The 16242-nt window shown below is 35.6% G+C and overlaps 4 protein-coding genes and 1 long non-coding RNA gene across 6 annotated transcripts; 4 read left to right on the forward strand and 1 right to left on the reverse strand.

The window, feature by feature from the left end:
• The first annotated feature begins 203 nt into the window (after positions 1-203).
• On the forward strand, positions 204-2665 carry chchd10 (coiled-coil-helix-coiled-coil-helix domain containing 10). Its single transcript, XM_077232783.1, has 4 exons — positions 204-428; positions 1037-1265; positions 2148-2289; positions 2478-2665. Exons 1-4 carry the CDS (start codon positions 385-387, stop codon positions 2495-2497), a joined length of 435 nt encoding a protein of 144 aa, XP_077088898.1. The 5' UTR covers positions 204-384; the 3' UTR covers positions 2498-2665.
• A 320-nt stretch (positions 2666-2985) lies between these two features.
• LOC143740766 (uncharacterized) lies at positions 2986-3634 on the reverse strand. Its single transcript, XR_013204895.1, has 3 exons — positions 3548-3634; positions 3305-3400; positions 2986-3172 (listed from the first exon to the last, which is right to left on the reverse strand). It is a non-coding gene; the product is annotated as an uncharacterized LOC143740766 (long non-coding RNA).
• On the forward strand, positions 3176-6293 carry ddt (D-dopachrome tautomerase). Its single transcript, XM_077232785.1, has 3 exons — positions 3176-3381; positions 3521-3696; positions 5594-6293. Exons 1-3 carry the CDS (start codon positions 3274-3276, stop codon positions 5664-5666), a joined length of 357 nt encoding a protein of 118 aa, XP_077088900.1. The 5' UTR covers positions 3176-3273; the 3' UTR covers positions 5667-6293.
• A 544-nt stretch (positions 6294-6837) lies between these two features.
• Positions 6838-10313, forward strand: gstt1b (glutathione S-transferase theta 1b). The gene is given in 9 exon segments (XM_077232784.1): positions 6838-7002; positions 7004-7034; positions 7381-7468; positions 9265-9286; positions 9288-9373; positions 9375-9414; positions 9618-9748; positions 9750-9789; positions 9896-10313. Coding segments are annotated over 9 exon segments (720 nt in total). The 5' UTR covers positions 6838-6921; the 3' UTR covers positions 10097-10313.
• Positions 10314-11246: 933 nt separating this feature from the next.
• Positions 11247-15963, forward strand: p2rx4a (purinergic receptor P2X, ligand-gated ion channel, 4a). 2 transcript variants are annotated; one of them, XM_077232788.1, is made up of 12 exons: positions 11247-11572; positions 11648-11795; positions 13502-13573; positions 13829-13901; positions 14027-14123; positions 14570-14650; positions 14732-14873; positions 14988-15124; positions 15213-15306; positions 15410-15475; positions 15559-15654; positions 15784-15963. In XM_077232788.1, the coding sequence occupies exons 1-12, from the start codon at positions 11433-11435 to the stop codon at positions 15802-15804; spliced, it is 1167 nt and encodes a 388-aa protein (XP_077088903.1). In that variant the 5' UTR covers positions 11247-11432; the 3' UTR covers positions 15805-15963. The 2 variants fall into 2 exon arrangements, with proteins under 2 accessions (XP_077088903.1, XP_077088902.1); XM_077232787.1 differs by having other exon boundaries at positions 11310-11572; positions 11648-11822.
• The last annotated feature ends 279 nt before the right edge of the window (positions 15964-16242 follow it).

Raw genomic sequence — 16242 nt, forward strand, 5'->3', positions numbered from 1 at the left:
GATGAACCCGTAGGCTACAATCTTGACTTTGTAGATTAGGAAAATTTTAGGAATCACTTGAGCATCACTGTTATACATAACACATTTACGTCTCACACACACACACACACACACACACACACACACACACACACACACACACACACACACACACACACACACACACACATCAAATTAATCACGGCGCTTTTCTACAAATTTCTAGAACACTGACGCGCGCATGCGCCATGGCTGTAGTTAGTTACCACACAAGGTCAAACGCACGTGCGCAAACCGGCTGTCATTCAATAGTCTGTGTGGATAGAGAGGATATAACTACCCCCGCGCTTTGTTCGCGACTTTATAATAATTGGGCATTAATTGCGGTTACGATCTACTTTTGAAATGGCAAGAGGAAGCCGCAGTCGTCCTTCAACAGCACAAGCGAGGTATGCTAACTGATAGTTTTGTTACACTGTAAATCTGCGTTAGCGAGGTAGAAGTAAAGTTAAAAGATATGTTAGCTACATTCAAGGAAAAACTCCAGACTGTGGGACTGTAGAAAGAAAGAAAGAAAATCACTAAACAATGTTTGTATGCTTAGAAATTAGGGAATTCAGATATTCCCTTTTTTTATCCAATACATCCAGAGAAGTAGGTAAAAGGTCAAACCAAAAACCTTATTCTTAATGACAAGGAGTTGAAAAGCATTAACATGTACTTGTTTATTTATTTATGCATAATGTCTGTCATTTAATAGCCAATGACGCAAGCAGGTATAAGACTTTATCTTCTTTCCATCTGAAGTTGCCAAAATCAGCTCAAACTAGGTCGTGTTTGCACCACGTGTTACTAACTCAGGTTAATGTAAAATATATTCGATATATATATATATATATATATATATATATATATATATATATATATATATATATATATATGTATGTATTTATGTATGTATGTGTGTGTGTGTGTGTGTGTGTATAACTTGCTTATACTTAGTTACTTAGACTTATTAGACAATAACATATTTCACCTTATCACCTTTTCATGTCAGTGCTCCTGCCCCATCCTATGCTCCAGCCCCCGCTCCACCTCCTCCAATGGCAGTGGCCCCTGCCGCGGTCCAGCCCAAACAGCCAGGTCTCATGGCCCAAATGGCCACCACAGCTGCCGGAGTGGCAGTCGGCTCGGCTGTAGGGCACGTGATGGGCAGTGCCATCACAGGTGCTTTCAGTGGAGGCAGCAGTAGCTCGGAGGCACCCAAACCAGCTCCTACATATCAGGTGATGCCTGAAAAATGTCTTCTTTCTCTGTGAAACACAATATATATATATATTTTTCTTTTCCATTGAGTGCAACTGTGTTATTGGGATTTTTAAAAGGGATTCATTACAGTGTTATAAGCCATGAACCAAAACATCTGAAGTTAAAACATTACAAACTTTGATTTGAAGCAAAAAGTATTTACAAAAAGATAAAGGTACAAGACTTAAAACGCTTTGAGGGAAAGAACTAAAATGCCATGAAGCAGCGCAAATGACAAAATAAAACCACAGATATATAAAACTAGAGATGTTGTTTACAAATATTTAAGTAGTTTGGGAGCATAGGGAGCGCTTTCACAGTGCGTCATGGGACTTACATTTTTCTGAATCATGGGTAATGTAGTTTTTCACCAGGAATTCTGCTGTTAAACGTGATCATTTAAAAAAGTTTAAATAATGCGGACGGCTTGGATCAACAAAAGCATATACCATTAATTAACAACCTCGTAACTCACATTAGTTCTGTCTTTAATGGTTTATATGTTGTTGTTAAAGAACTTATTGCCTTTCGGAGAAAATGAATGGGATTTTTATTTCCAGAACCCGACTGTTGCACTCGGCAACAACAGTTCATAGTGCCCATATATATCAGGCTCCAAAAATTTTTTATACATTTTATTTATTATCTTAATTTCCATGGGTGCAGTTTTCCTTAAAATGTCACTATCAACGTCAGTAAACTTGTCTAATAGGTCGCTGGCTTGCACATGTGAAGATGATAAGATTGATTTTAATGTACTTTTTTAATCTTCATGAAGAATTTGGAACAAACCGAGAAGCATGGCAGTGGTCACATCTCCTCATTTTGTAATTTTCTGTCTGTTTTCTTCATGTTTTCAGGAGCCCTCACGACTTCCACCCTCTCAGTCTGGCCCATGTCTCTTTGAGGTGAGACAGTTCCTGGACTGTGCCACGACTCAGGCTGATCTGAGCTTGTGCGAAGGCTTCAATGAAGCTCTTAAGCAGTGCAAACTCTCACAGGGTAAGCCTCTCGTCAACAGACAACAACAATTTCAAATCGGATTGTTTTGTTTCAAAGTGCTTGAAATGCGACAACATTTTTTGTAAGTATTACTCCCGAATAAAGTGAAAAATCCACTTGCACTTATGTAATGTGACAAATGAAAACTCGTTTCTTTGGTATGACTTCACGATATGTTGTCCCTTTAGGTGTAACATCTCTGGTGTGATGAAGAACTTGGAAGATCTAAACACTAGATTGAAGATTGGTCCTCAAATTCTCCAGCAGTTAATGTGAATTACTTATTATGTAGATAGTTGTGAAATGCATACCAGTACTTCTGATTGTGAGATCATGTAAATTATGTTGTACAATTAAAAAGCTGCTATTTATCTTTTTTCTTTGGTTAATTTTTTTTAAGCATGGCACATGTCATACAAATAATAAGACTGCTCATGCTGCTCTGATGTGTAACTTTTCGGCACATTACTCCCGAGTCCGTTTCATGTGCACGTGGAAGTGTATGGGGTTTGATAATGACTTAATGACTTGCAAGGATCTAATAGAGTTCCAAAACAAAAGCCTGATAACTAGTGATATGACACTCTTTCCTAACTAAATTTGCACTGCAAGACTTGATTGCACAATCTCAGAAGTAAAGAAAAAACAAATACTGACAGCATTTTTTACTTTACACAAACAAGAAGTAACAGAGCATTGTGAATTTTGAATTTTTATTATGCAGAATAGAAACACAATTTTGTAACATTGCAATTTTTATTTGATATTAATTTTGAAAAGAAAAAAAACTGATTCAACCTGTTTAAATCTCATCTATACAAGAGGCGTGAAAGGAATTTGGCACGCTGACCAATCACAGAGCTCGGTGAACAGGCGTCTCTGTCTTTCAACCAATCAGAGAGGGCGGTGTATCACAAGGAAGAAGAGGGTCTGTAACGGGTCGCTCTCAAACATTAGTCAGCAGCAGTAACTTGTAAAAAAAAAATGCCGTTCATAAATTTAGAAACTAACTTACCTGCAAGCAAGTTTACTGAAGACTTTCTAAAAAGACTATGCACTACATTGGCCGCAGCGTTGGGGAAACCGGAAGACGTGAGTATGACAGAATAAGCTATGCAAAGAAAAGAAAAAAACCGTTGTGGTTCTTAAAATGGTCTGTGGACAGAAGAGATTTTTCTCTCCACGTTATTATCTTGACCTTGTCATATGACTTCCGCCGCCATGTATCCAGAGGATGAATCTGGTGGTAAAGACTGACCTGCCGATGATGATCGCAGGGTCCTGCTCCCCGTGTGTGCTGATGTCCGTGTCTGCCATTGGAGTGACTGATACTGCGGAGAAGAATAAGGAGCATAGCGCCAAAATCTTCCAGTTCCTGAAAGGAGAGTTTGGGCTGAGCGATGACCGGTAAATTAATACAAAAAAGATGGGAAAACACGGGTTTGAACACACCTTTGAATATTTAGGCTATCTTTAGTTACCTAATTCAATAAAATGTATAATGTAGAGCTCGAAATCTAATAAACAACAAAAAAAGAACTTTTAACATACATATTTAATTGTTACGATCTTTGTGAAAGACAGACCAAAATATTGTTGTATTGTTACATTAATGTGCGTGACTATTTGATATCGTCCCTCCCCCTTAATTATAAATCCCACCTGCCATTGACAAGTTAATAAGTAGAAAATCATGGGGTGCATCGCATTCAGCTCCCTAGGTCGTGAATTAGGCTAGTATATCATGTACACGTATTCTGGCACTGGTAAGGACCCTGGCTCACTACACATTGGCTGCCTCTGAATTCTCATACTTAAGTAGGTACTTGTTTTGAATAAGTAATTACTTTGTGACCGCTGAAAATGTATGTTCAATACAGCATGAATGTGTGTAGTGCTTATTACATTAACCATGGTGTTATTATCATGTGTCGCTTCACTTCCATTCATAAATTCTCTCCTGCGGCCTCATGGGATAGTAAAGTATCCATCATAAACACACTTCAGAACCTCGCCAGAAGAAGTAGGTCATCCGAGTACTTCTTGGCTACTCTTTCATTCTTCCGTACTTTGAATTCGAACATACTTCTTTTGTCACATACTGTTTTTCAGCAACTATATAGTTCTAAAGTATGCAATTTCGGATACAGCCATTGGGACACTGATGACAAGTATTGCCAAGTCTGTGGTTTTCCATCACTGTAAGTATGATTTCGGTGGTCTAAAACACCCCCCAGACGTACAAATTCAGCAGAGAATTGGCCCGCCCGTTGGAAAATCTCATTGGGCTATTTTTAGGCTACTTTTGTTGCACAGACCTGACAGCCCTGCTGATGACTCTATTTTCAGCGACATGACACCATCCTCATTGTACATCATTACTGGTATTTATGAACAACAGCAGAACAGTCTTTCTGACATTATTTTTTAAATGTTTTTTAAAGTACATTATGATAAACACTTTGCTTATTATACATGCAACATTTCAGCCTTAAACAAAGGTACAAATGCTAGCTAGATTGTTCATTATCTGCCTAGAGATGTATATTTATGCTGCAATATAATTAAATAATAGTTGTTGTTTTTTTTAAAATCTATCGCGTGTTATTATGTGTGTTGAGTTGGCTCACGTGCTTTGTATCGAGCTTCAGAATTTCAGTTACGGGAACGTATGGTGCATCCGAAATCGCATACTTCCCTACTATATAGTGGGTGAAAAACAATGTGACAAAAGAAGTATGTCCGAATTCACAGGAATCATAAAAGAGTAGGATGACCTACTACTTCTGATGAGATTCTGAAGTATGCATATGATGGACACTTTAATATCCCATGAGACCACGGGAGAGGATTTGTGAATGGCGGTGAAGCGATATAACTGACGTTGGTAGGTCACATGATAATGACAACAGGGCATATTACATTCATACTACACACATTCATACTATATAGAACAAACTTTCTGGTGGTTGTGGAGTAATTAAAAATAAGTACCTACTCAAGAGACTATGTGATTTTGGGTGCAGCCCTATGGAGCATCAATGCTCCCTGGTTTTCATAGTGCAATGGGGGACTTTTTAGGGAGCAAATGTTTCAGTGCATTGGTAGGATTTTGCAATTGAGACAGCCCTTAAAATGTCAGATTCCCTGATCAGGGCCCTGACTACTGAATAGGGATCTGATTGAGACTCAAAATGGCTACCAAATAGACCAACTTGCCTTAAAAGCGACCTTTGTTCCAGCCATAGTTTGCATTATAAAATATAATGTCCTGATTGTCTTTCTCTTCTTTGTTCTGTTGCAGTATTTTAATATTGTTCTACCCTCTGGAGCCATGGCAGATTGGGAAGAAAGGAACAGTTATGAGCTTCTTATAAGGCCTTCCTCGTTTGAAAGTGAATTCTTCATATGTGATTCCTATTTGGGGTTCAGCTAGCTGGGTTATAAGGAAGTTGTGTTCTTATAGGATTAAGAATATTTTGCATTAACATCTCCAGGTTCTCTTGAAAGTAGCTAATTTATGTGATTTGAAAATGATCTGTTTACTAATATGTTAATTATAAAATGCATTGAGCATTTCGATTGCAAGCCATAGTGGGTTGGGTTTGTCTTTTTTTTTTGTTTTTTTTTAAGTTTAAGAAATTAAGCTATAATAAGAGAGTATATTATAATAATGTATTCCATTAGCATTGTGTTTGTCAAACTTTTCCTGGAAAAGTGCCACATCAATCAGTTATCTATTATTAACCACATCTATCAAATCAGACCATATAAAAATCAAGAATCATCTAATCACAAGCTTACAAAAGCCATAGAAATTATTCAAAGCCAATGTAGTCAGTTTAGAGTAATTTATGAATTGCACATTTATTTTAAAGACATCAGTTTTTCAAACACATTTTCTTTGGCGTAGTACAGAGTCAGACTGTGTTTGTCAAGAACATTGATTCAGCCTTCCAAATGAAGATTTGCAAAAACAATTAAAAAAATGCTCTTGCGTAAAATGTCTGTGTAATTCATTCGGGGGATTTGGTACGACGTAGGTTGCATTTGCTTCCAAGGGAAAGTAGAAACTCTGTTTCTCATGGTTCAATAAGAAAGGTAGAACACTGTAAGTGTTTTTGCACATAAATAAACTTGTAGTAATAAATTGTAATTGTAAAATGAATAGACAATTTTACCTCCAAGCAAGTTTTATAAAGACTTTCTAAAGTCAGAAAAATAGTTGATTTGTATTATGTAGTATCTTCTGTTGGGGTATCTTCAATAGCTGTAGTTTTACAAGACACTGATCAAAGCAATATCAATATGCATAAGTTAATTTGTAAAGAATAGATTTCTTGTTCAATGAGCTGTCACGGTCAAAATCCCCTCGACTACCGACAGATGGCGCTCATTGTACCAGAGAGGGAAGAAAAGAAATGGAAAAAAATTATCCAAAGTTTTTTCTTTCTCATTTGACATTATTGACTAACTTTAAATGTTACAGGGTCAAATTGTGTTCTTTGTGATAAAATGTTACACACTTTACGATGATATAACCTAGTAGGCAGTATGTTCTTGTGCAGCAGTGCAGTCATTTTATTGTAGACTGGCTTGTGTTTCAGTGTAATAGTTAGTTCCTTTAAAAAAATGTCTTTGGAAATTTATTTGTATTTGTTTTCACAGCCCTGTCGCTCTGTTTACATATTTGCCAAGAAAAACAACATCCAGTTTCGACCACAAGAAGATTTCGCTGTTTGACGGTATGATATAGTTGTATAAAACTGCGTGGAGTTTGTTTGTGTGCACTTTATTTTGCAGCATTCATCAACTTTTTCATAGAAAGGAAAAGCTATATTAGAAGTTCTTCCTTTTATAATGAAATGTAACTATCGTTTCCCCTTTTGTCACAATTTAATTATGTGTGTGAAGAAAGTTGCATGCAGTCCCAGTGGCGGATGTGGTTAGTCAAGCTTACTTGGCAAACAGTTATGTAGGCTCCTGCACGTCTTTGAACATTTAAATTGTAGGCTACCTATTGTATTTACGTAAAATAAAACCCTGATATTATTACATGAGTATTTTACCAAAACAAAAATTGTCCCTTAGGTTATCAATATGGTGAAGAGTTTGGGAAAATCAACCTCTTAAGAAAGGTACCCGCAATCAAAGATGGAGACTTTTGCTTGGCTGAAAGGTGTGATCTATGGAATGCAAGTTATTTCTCGTTTTCAATTTAATTTAAGATGTAATATATATATATATATATATATATATATAGATCTATATATATATATTATATATATATTCTAGATCAGTGGCTCTCAACCTTTTTGACACAGACTCCTGTTCTGCAACTCTGCAGCTCGTGCTACATGGAGCAGAGCAGATGATTTCAGCGTCTATAGCTGAATAACGTCTGTTGGCCAACTGAACTCAATGGTTTTTATTTCTATAAAAAAGCAAAGTGACAGTGCGCTGGTGTGCAAGTAATGCAATCGAATCGGTGTACGGTCGAAAACTGTAACGCAAATTACCGCAGCAAGCCTTAGCTAGTTAGATATTTATGGACTTTGGTCAAAATATAAAATTCAGGCTTGGTAGGGGGGCGATTGAAGAGATTTTGTAATTCTTAGTCAGAAGTCAGACCACCCAAATATGCTATCTTTGCCCAATTGAGAAGATTTTTTAAATGTATCTTTGTAATGGAAGATTCTGATGTTATGACTTTATAGTCAGTAGTGTTGTAGCTGTCGAAGAGTCTCATGATTCTAGAGATATGTCTACAGGTTGAACTTTTTCTTTGCTGAAGGGTCAAAATTTAGTTTAACATCTTGGCTAATCTGTAGAAGAGTTTGAGACATGAGGGCAAAAGGTGCTCTTTGGCCTAACATTTCACTAACCACTACAGGTAGAATCATTCTCTTCATCTATTCTGCTGTGTTTGTTGAAACATTTCAGACTTAAAGATACAAATAAATAAAAAAAACGTAACAAAAGGATCTGTGGTTCTGGTGGGAACAAAACTCAACCCTTTATTCAGAAGACTTACTTCATGAGGTTTGAGTTCTTTGCCAGTGAGGATGAAAATAAAGTTGTCCTTGTTTGGCACGCACCCCTTTTGAGTTGGTTGTGATGTTCCTCCTAATACCAGCCTGTTTAACCCAACGGGTCTTCTTCTTCTTCTTCAAGTATGAGATATGTGAGACATTTCATCTTGAAAATGGACCTTGCGTGATGGCTTAGATGCCACTTCGATTAAGCTAGGGATATGCTTTTTTTTTTGTAGTCGATGGTGTCTCTTGAAAACTTTTGTTGTAGGTCTTTCTTGAATTCTAACATGGATGAATTAAGAAGTTTTGCTTGTTGTTTAAAATCAGCTTCACTGTAGGTTAAAATAATTGAGGCTGTGGTTTCAGCAATCTCTTCTTTTATCTTAATTCTTTCTTTGTGTATTCAACAACTAAGAGGATGAGATCTAAAGAAGCTTTATTCATGATTACACACCATCTTTTACACAATTCTGAATCTTCTACTTTAAATGTTTGGAGACTCATGAATCCTAAGACCCCTTGGAATTCTGCTAACCCTCCAATATTCACTAGTTGTGCCATGGAGGAATAAGAGAATGCAAAAGTAAAAAAAATAAGGATTTACTTTTGATAGACTCTTTTTTGTTCTGAATACATTTTCCAGTGTGCTGTCTTGTTAGAAATTAAAATAAGAAATATCTTGATTTTTGTTGTTGTGGTTTTAGCTTACTTTAATAGTTTTTTTAGTTATGATGGCTGATTTTTTTGCCTGTTTTGTTTTATTTTAAATAATTGTATATAAATCGTGGTTTATTGAGGCTCCCTGCTTGAGAACCACTGTTCCAGATAAATATGAATATAAGTGTCTAGTTTCAGATACAGCTGTTGTTTGTTTTGTGCCTCCTGTGAAACTGTTTATTGTGTAAATTAACTGTTACCTCCTGTTCAAATGATCCCTTAGTATTGCGATTATGATGTACCTGATGTACGAAGTTCCACACTCCGGACCACTGGTACCCAGCTGACTTGCAAAAGCGTGCTAGAGTAAATTAATATCTATCATGGCAACACTGCCATACGGATACATGGATCCAGGATACTCTGGTTCACTGTGAGTGAAGCGTATTTGTTCTCATTCGAAGGCACTAGTGAACAGAACAGTGCTTAGATTTCAGCAAATTGTTAATGGCTGACTCCAAATGGTCTGTGACTTTGGGATTGAAACCTAATCTTTGGAATTGCCACTCAGCTAACTTCTAGCTTTTTGATTGTTATTTGTTAATGGAACTAAATTGTTTTCTTGTATTGCTGTAGCTTTTGATCCCAAAAGCTTTGGGAGTTGAGGTCCCTAAAGAAAAGATGGACAATACGGTAGAGAATCTTTGCGGATCACTGATACTTTTTGAGGAGAAGTTCCTGCAAGACAGACCGTTCATTGTTGGTGATCTCACTGGCTGACCTGGTTGCTATTGTGGAAATCATGCAGGTATCCATTCAATTCAAGATGAAGCAAAATGATAACCTGAGAATTTTGGGGTAATAATATCTGACACCATATTCAACGCCTTGTCATAACTGATGGTTTGTTTCAGCCTTTAGGTGCTGGTATGGATGTGTTTGAGAACAGACCCAAGCCCAAGGCATGGGAGGACAGAGTCAGAAAAGAAATTGGGGCTGAGCTGTTTGATGAGGCCCACCAGAAACTCCTCTCTCTTCAAGAGGAAGTGAAAACCATGGATCCCAAAAAGATGGAGCCTTTAAAACCCAAAATTTTGAAATATTTCCTCTCATAAACAAACTGATAAACGTTTTTGGTTAAAACAGCCAGTTATTCATGAAACTTTATAATTATACAAAACATACTTTATAATTTTCTCACTTTCCATTTTGATTAACCACTAAGAATGAAATTAGCTTTTATTCAATTTTATATGACATAAAGACAATCAAATGACGAACATTAATGTTTCTGTGTAGAATTTACATCATAAAAAGAAGCAAACTGTTAAATCGCATGTTGCCAGCTGTGTTTACTCTCAAATTCGGAATTGCTGCACTCATTGTGACCTTATAGTTTAAAAAACTAGGCAATAACACAGACACATACAGCATTGTTCCAGAAAATCACTGGGAGCTATTTCCCATGGGTTTTTAGTGATTTTCTGGAACAATGCTGAATGTGAATAATGAATGTTTCCTCCCTGTGTGTTTATGGAATGTAATCAGATATTATGCGATTTCCTGCAGCATATAGCCTACTCTGCACGAATAGCAAAAATTTAGTCAGATATTTTTTCCTATAAATCTCTCAAATATTCTATAAAGTTATCTTTCGTCACCATTCTCTGTTTATTTTACCTTCATGTTGATACAAAGAAGGTACATTTAGTCAATTTTGAACGAATAGCACTTTTTGTTAATTTGTTATTGTGGAGAAAAGATATTGTCAGATTTTTTCCTATAAATCTCCCCAGTATTGTAGCCTACATAATTATATATTTCGTCACCAGAATCTGCTGTTCCTCATATAAGAAAAAACATTTTATAAAGTTAGTTTATTTTTCTCTCCTTTCCCCCTTATGCAGCCTATAACTAATTGTTTATATTGAATTTTAAATGTCCCTTTTTGGGTTTTGTGCCCATTTTGATGAAAACTAAATTTCAGTCTGTTCCTAAACAAAGTTTACAAAACAGAATGTACAAAATGTGCCTATACAAATGAAGGGTTGAATATTTGTTAACAGTTGTGAACTTTAAATAATTTCAAGTGAGAGCTCAAGTAGGGCCTATTTGAAAACCTTATGGAGCTTCTGTCACCGCTCACTTTCATTGTGCAGAAAACAGCACCGTCATCATCATTTCACTGAACAAAACATATTAATAATATACAGGAACCACCTGACAAAGCTTTCTTTTTCCCCGGCCAACTATTCCTTTAAAACTGCACGTGAGTAGGAAATGGTCGTATCTCCATTCTCTGAAACTGAAACAATACTTCAGTTCAGCGGGAAGTGTGTGTTTGGACGGGACTGCGACGTCGTGGAAAGTTAATAATAACCTTCTGAACTTGTGACTGAATTCAACTGCAGATTGGAGGAAATGTTTTAAATATTTAAGCAATCGATCATAATGAGCGAAAAAGGTTGCTGTGATTCAGTTGGTCAGTGTTTTTTCGACTACTACACGTCAAAATTATTGGTGATAAGGAGCAAGAAAGTGGGAACGCTGAATCGGTTCACTCAAGCTTTAGTCATAGCATACGTCATCGGGTAAGTATTTTACACTCTATTCATTAATAAAAAAAATAAATTATATCGTTTAAAAACGCCCTTATTTGGGTACAGGTATGTGTGTGTTCTCAAGAAAGGCTACCAAGACACGGACACCGTCCTCAGCTCGGTCACGACCAAAGTGAAAGGCATTGCTCTAACAAACACCACTGAATTGGGAGTACGGATCTGGGATGTGGCTGACTACATCATCCCACCTCAGGTAGTCCGTCGATTTGACAAAGAGGAGGTACAGGCTTGACAATTTACATGTCCACTGACCCCTCACTGGTGCCACCACCATCTTCATGGGTTACAAAGTACCTGGTTAATCACACCTGCATGCTGTGTTCACTGTTTAAAGGCTGTGTGCAATCTTTGAAAATGTATACACACGGGGGTAATTTCCTATGGGGACAGGGGGGACATGTCCCCCCCCCACTTTTCAAAATCCCGTTTGTGTTCTTTTGTAGCTTTAATAAGAATTATTCTATAATTAATTTATAATTTATGCAGTGCAGACTATTTGATAACCTTATTCAATTTCTGTATATTTCGTACCTGTTAGACAGGAAGCGCACAGGTAAATATTACATTTATTATGGGATTATGTTATGTTGTTATATTTTTGAAGCCTAATAAATTTTTCAAATGGGGGGGGGGGTCCTTTTCATCAAGACATCATTATTAATATCAGTGATGCCTTCATTCATAAAAATATGCTATTAAACAATTATTTAAAATATACTGTCTTTATATTGTTTTTACATTACAGTGGAAATTGGGTTTCACATAATTTCAATTTTATTTACACACAAAACATTAATGGTGAACATTTTTGACTTTATAAAATGATTCTATCAAGTCTTGGCAATCGGCCCCTATTAAACAATAAAAAAAGTAACAAATCTTTTTGTTATACATAGTAGCCTATTTTTATTTTTGGCAGAATTTATCATTATAATCAACTTAATTATTTCCTGGATTTTGTATCACCATAGTCCCTAAATGTATGTAAATGCAGGAAATGGGATTCAAATCGAAAAATATTCCCCCTTTTTGTGTCCCCCCCCACTTTTCAAACCAAAGTTACACCCTTGTGTATACACAATATGTTTTTCATTGTGGTGTATTTGAACAATGTATATTAGACAAGTTCGCTTTAATCCTCTTAAACCAGTGGTTTTCAACCTTTATAGCTCAAAGGTCATTCAGATTATAGTCAATATTCCAATATATATATATATATATATATATATATATATATATAATTTAAATGCATTTCTTTTCATGCTTGTTTGATAAGACAAACTAGCACTGTCAATACAGTAAAAAAATTAAACAAGTAATTTCACTTGGTTGCTTTTTAAGGTCAGAAAAACTAATTGTATAAAAACAGTTGTGTTTTGTTTTTCTGAAGACAGACTTTTATGTAAAAACTTGTACTTGATACTCACACCTCAGATAGCATTTAATTTCCCAAAACAAACAAATATGAGTAAATATGTTGTGTTGAAGAGTATAAAACCCACAACATTTCCCTATTCAACTTAATTTGCCTACGGTTGTATGCTACAGTAAATAATGTCAAGTTAGAGCTCAGCGGTGCAAATTTTTCCCCAGAGTTTTAGCATTTTAACTAAATGAATTAAATATATTTTATTTTAAATGGTAACATCTTGTGGCCCCTTCAAATTTAAGAAATCCTCTGTTTTAGAAGTATCCACTTCTCTTTTCTAAAAATATACCTTTTTTTCCATTTAATCAAAACTGCACAACAGACCATACTCTTTGCTAATAGCCGTGATTTAGCACTTTGCGCCGTCTTAGAGGAAATGGGAAAAGTGTTCATGCCATCTGGGCATTGTTGAGTTATGAGGAAATATATTTTCGATATTACTTGAAAACACATGCTTTTAAATGTTTCAGGAGGATGGCTCATTCTTTGTGCTGACCAACATGATTATCACCCCTAACCAAACACAGTCCAAATGTGCAGAGGTGAGCCATTATGGGAGGTATGGTGTTTGTTTGTCACTTAATAAAAAGTAAAACAAAGCTTACTCGCTGAAATCAAATAACAAAAAGATTTTATTAGTGTAAAATGAAATATTTCATATATAAAAAGTGCAATTAAATAATAGAAAAAAATATAAGATGGTCTAATATATTAGAAAATATTGCTTTTTTTACATTCAAATGAATTTATTTTCTATATCATGTAGCTTAATCTTATTTTAAATTTGTGTGATTTAGAATCCAAATCCAGCATCCATATGCACCTCTCGCAGGAACTGCAAGAGAGGCTTCAATGATGCTCGTGGGGACGGTGTGGCTCAGTATTTACATTATGCATTATGACATTACTGTGTCTTGTCATCTTTGTAATCCCATCTGTTTAGACAGCAAGCAGATCATTTTATACACATAAAACAATGCGTTTTATTTTTTCAGGTGTTCGGACAGGCAGATGTGTCAATTACAATAACACGGTGAAGACTTGTGAGGTGCTGTCTTGGTGTCCTTTAGAGAAGATTGTTGATCCCCCAAAGTAAAGTCTCGCAAATTAATTATATTAAGTTTTTTTTTTTTTAAATAAGTCTCTTATACTCAACAAGGCTACATTTATTTGATCATAAGTAAAAACAGTAATATTGTGAAATATTAATACCATTTAAAATAACTGTTTTCAAATTTTAACATTTTTAAGTGTATTTCTATAATGGCAAAGCTGATTTTTCAGCATCATTACTCCAGTCATTAGTGTCACATGATCCTTCAGAAATAATTATAATATGCTAATTTGGTGCTCAAGAAACATTCCCTATTATTATCAATGGTGAAAACAGTTGTGCTGCTTAATATTTGTGTGGAAACCATAACAGTTAAGTAAGTTTGTGCACTGAATCACCATTTTTAGGATGATTTCTGAAGGAATAAACTGTACGTGTCTAATGTTGGTAATGTTGTGTTTTATTTCCCTTCTTGACATCTCAGTCCACCACTTCTGGCAGATGCTGAAAACTTCACTGTGCTCATCAAGAATAATATTCGATATCCCAAATTTAACTTCAACAAGTAAGCTTTTTAAATGCATTACCTTTTTTATACTTGTATGGCTGCAAAATAAAACAAAATGTGCTCCTTTTGTCCTAACAGAAGGAATATCCTACCAAATATAAATAGCTCCTACTTGACACAGTGTGTGTTCAGCCGTAAAACAGACCCTGACTGCCCAATCTTCAGACTTAAAGACATTGTCAAAGAAGCTGATGAGGATTTTCAGACAATGGCTGTCAATGTCAGACACTTCATTTATATTTATCTGCCATTGCTGTTTCAAACTCACGTTATAAAATGTTTTAATGTCATGCTTGGTGCTTTTCTTTTGTGCACTTTAATTCCTTCTGCGTAGGGGGGAGTGATGGGAGTTCAGATCCGGTGGGATTGTGACCTTGACATGCCACAGAGCTGGTGTGTTCCTCGCTACAGTTTCCGCAGACTAGACAACAAAGACCCAGATAATACTGTGGCACCAGGTTACAACTTCCGGTAAGAGGTGTTTGCAGTAAGTAGAAGAGAATTCCTCAGAGGAAGCTAGGTTGCATTAAATCAGTGTGGTTTGGTCAAATCTCTATAGATACGCTAAATATTACATGAACAATGATGACAAAGAGTCCAGGACACTTATCAAGGGATATGGGATTCGCTTTGATGTCATGGTATTTGGCCAGGTGAGACATTGTGACCTTTCTAATGTTATAAATTAGAGTCCTGTTATGTTGGTTAGCATTAAAATGTAGCTGTTTAGCACATACTATTCTTTTGTTTCTACAGGCAGGGAAATTCAATATTGTACCAACACTTCTGAATATAGGTGCAGGCTTGGCCCTTCTAGGCCTGGTAAGTATGTCTGTTACTTACTGGATTACAATAATTAGAAAATTAGAATTATATTAATAAAATATTTTTGTTGTCCATTTCAGGTGAACATTATATGTGATTGGATCGTCCTGACATGTATGACAAGAAAGCATCATTACAGAGAGCAGAAGTATACTTATGTTGATGACTTTGGACTTGTGAGTATTTATGGCCTCGGTTATTAAATATTTTAACATCATCCTGGTTAACTTTCGATAATTGCTAATTGAAAATAAGTAGCTATTGTGCCTCACAAGAAACTAACATGAGATATTTCTTTCAATTAGTTATCTTATGAAGAAACATAGAAGATCTTCAGGCTACTGATTCTACACTAATTCTATGCAAGTTTTATCATGAAGTGGATGTATTTGTTCAGGTTCTGAATGTTATTCTGACTGGACAATCAGGGAAATTCTATGAATAAAAAATAAAATACAAATTATCAGTATGATTTACTTTATGTAGTTTTGGGGTGATGTGAGTTCTATTTGATTCCAAATTAGGGCGAAAAAAACCCTATAGTTTTCTTTTAATACATATAATTACCGGTAATATAAAATAAATCTCTAAAATTATTTGCCAAATACTATTGGTTTACAACCATTAAACCCTTTGAGGGCCGTGGAGTTCAGTAGATTTGTTAAAGGGATTGAGCTCTGTAATTATTAAATGGTAACATATATATCTTATGTCATTTATTTAAAAAAATATTTATGTATATTCAGTTTACTGAGGACCCCTAG

Source organism: Siphateles boraxobius, unplaced genomic scaffold, assembly GCF_051911475.1.
Source record: "Siphateles boraxobius isolate OS27281-9 unplaced genomic scaffold, OSU_SipBor_1 18, whole genome shotgun sequence".
Taxonomy (NCBI): Eukaryota; Metazoa; Chordata; class Actinopteri; order Cypriniformes; family Leuciscidae; genus Siphateles; species Siphateles boraxobius.

What these genes read in the sequence shown, in the direction of transcription:
- chchd10 (XM_077232783.1), top strand. Translation starts at nt 385, where the DNA reads ATGGCAAGAGGAAGCCGCAGTCGTCCTTCAACAGCACAAGCGAG. An exon ending in CCTTCAACAGCACAAGCGAG is followed by an intron (nt 429 to 1,036) that starts GTATGCTAACTG and finishes TTTTCATGTCAG; the next exon opens with TGCTCCTGCCCCATCCTATG. An exon ending in AACCAGCTCCTACATATCAG is followed by an intron (nt 1,266 to 2,147) that starts GTGATGCCTGAA and finishes TCATGTTTTCAG; the next exon opens with GAGCCCTCACGACTTCCACC.
- p2rx4a (XM_077232787.1), top strand. Translation starts at nt 11,433, where the DNA reads ATGAGCGAAAAAGGTTGCTGTGATTCAGTTGGTCAGTGTTTTTTCGAC. An exon ending in GTCATAGCATACGTCATCGG is followed by an intron (nt 11,573 to 11,647) that starts GTAAGTATTTTA and finishes ATTTGGGTACAG; the next exon opens with GTATGTGTGTGTTCTCAAGA. An exon ending in CACAGTCCAAATGTGCAGAG is followed by an intron (nt 13,574 to 13,828) that starts GTGAGCCATTAT and finishes TGTGTGATTTAG; the next exon opens with AATCCAAATCCAGCATCCAT.
- ddt (XM_077232785.1), top strand. Translation starts at nt 3,274, where the DNA reads ATGCCGTTCATAAATTTAGAAACTAACTTACCTGCAAGCAAGTTTACT. An exon ending in CGTTGGGGAAACCGGAAGAC is followed by an intron (nt 3,382 to 3,520) that starts GTGAGTATGACA and finishes CCATGTATCCAG; the next exon opens with AGGATGAATCTGGTGGTAAA. An exon ending in TTTGGGCTGAGCGATGACCG is followed by an intron (nt 3,697 to 5,593) that starts GTAAATTAATAC and finishes GTTCTGTTGCAG; the next exon opens with TATTTTAATATTGTTCTACC.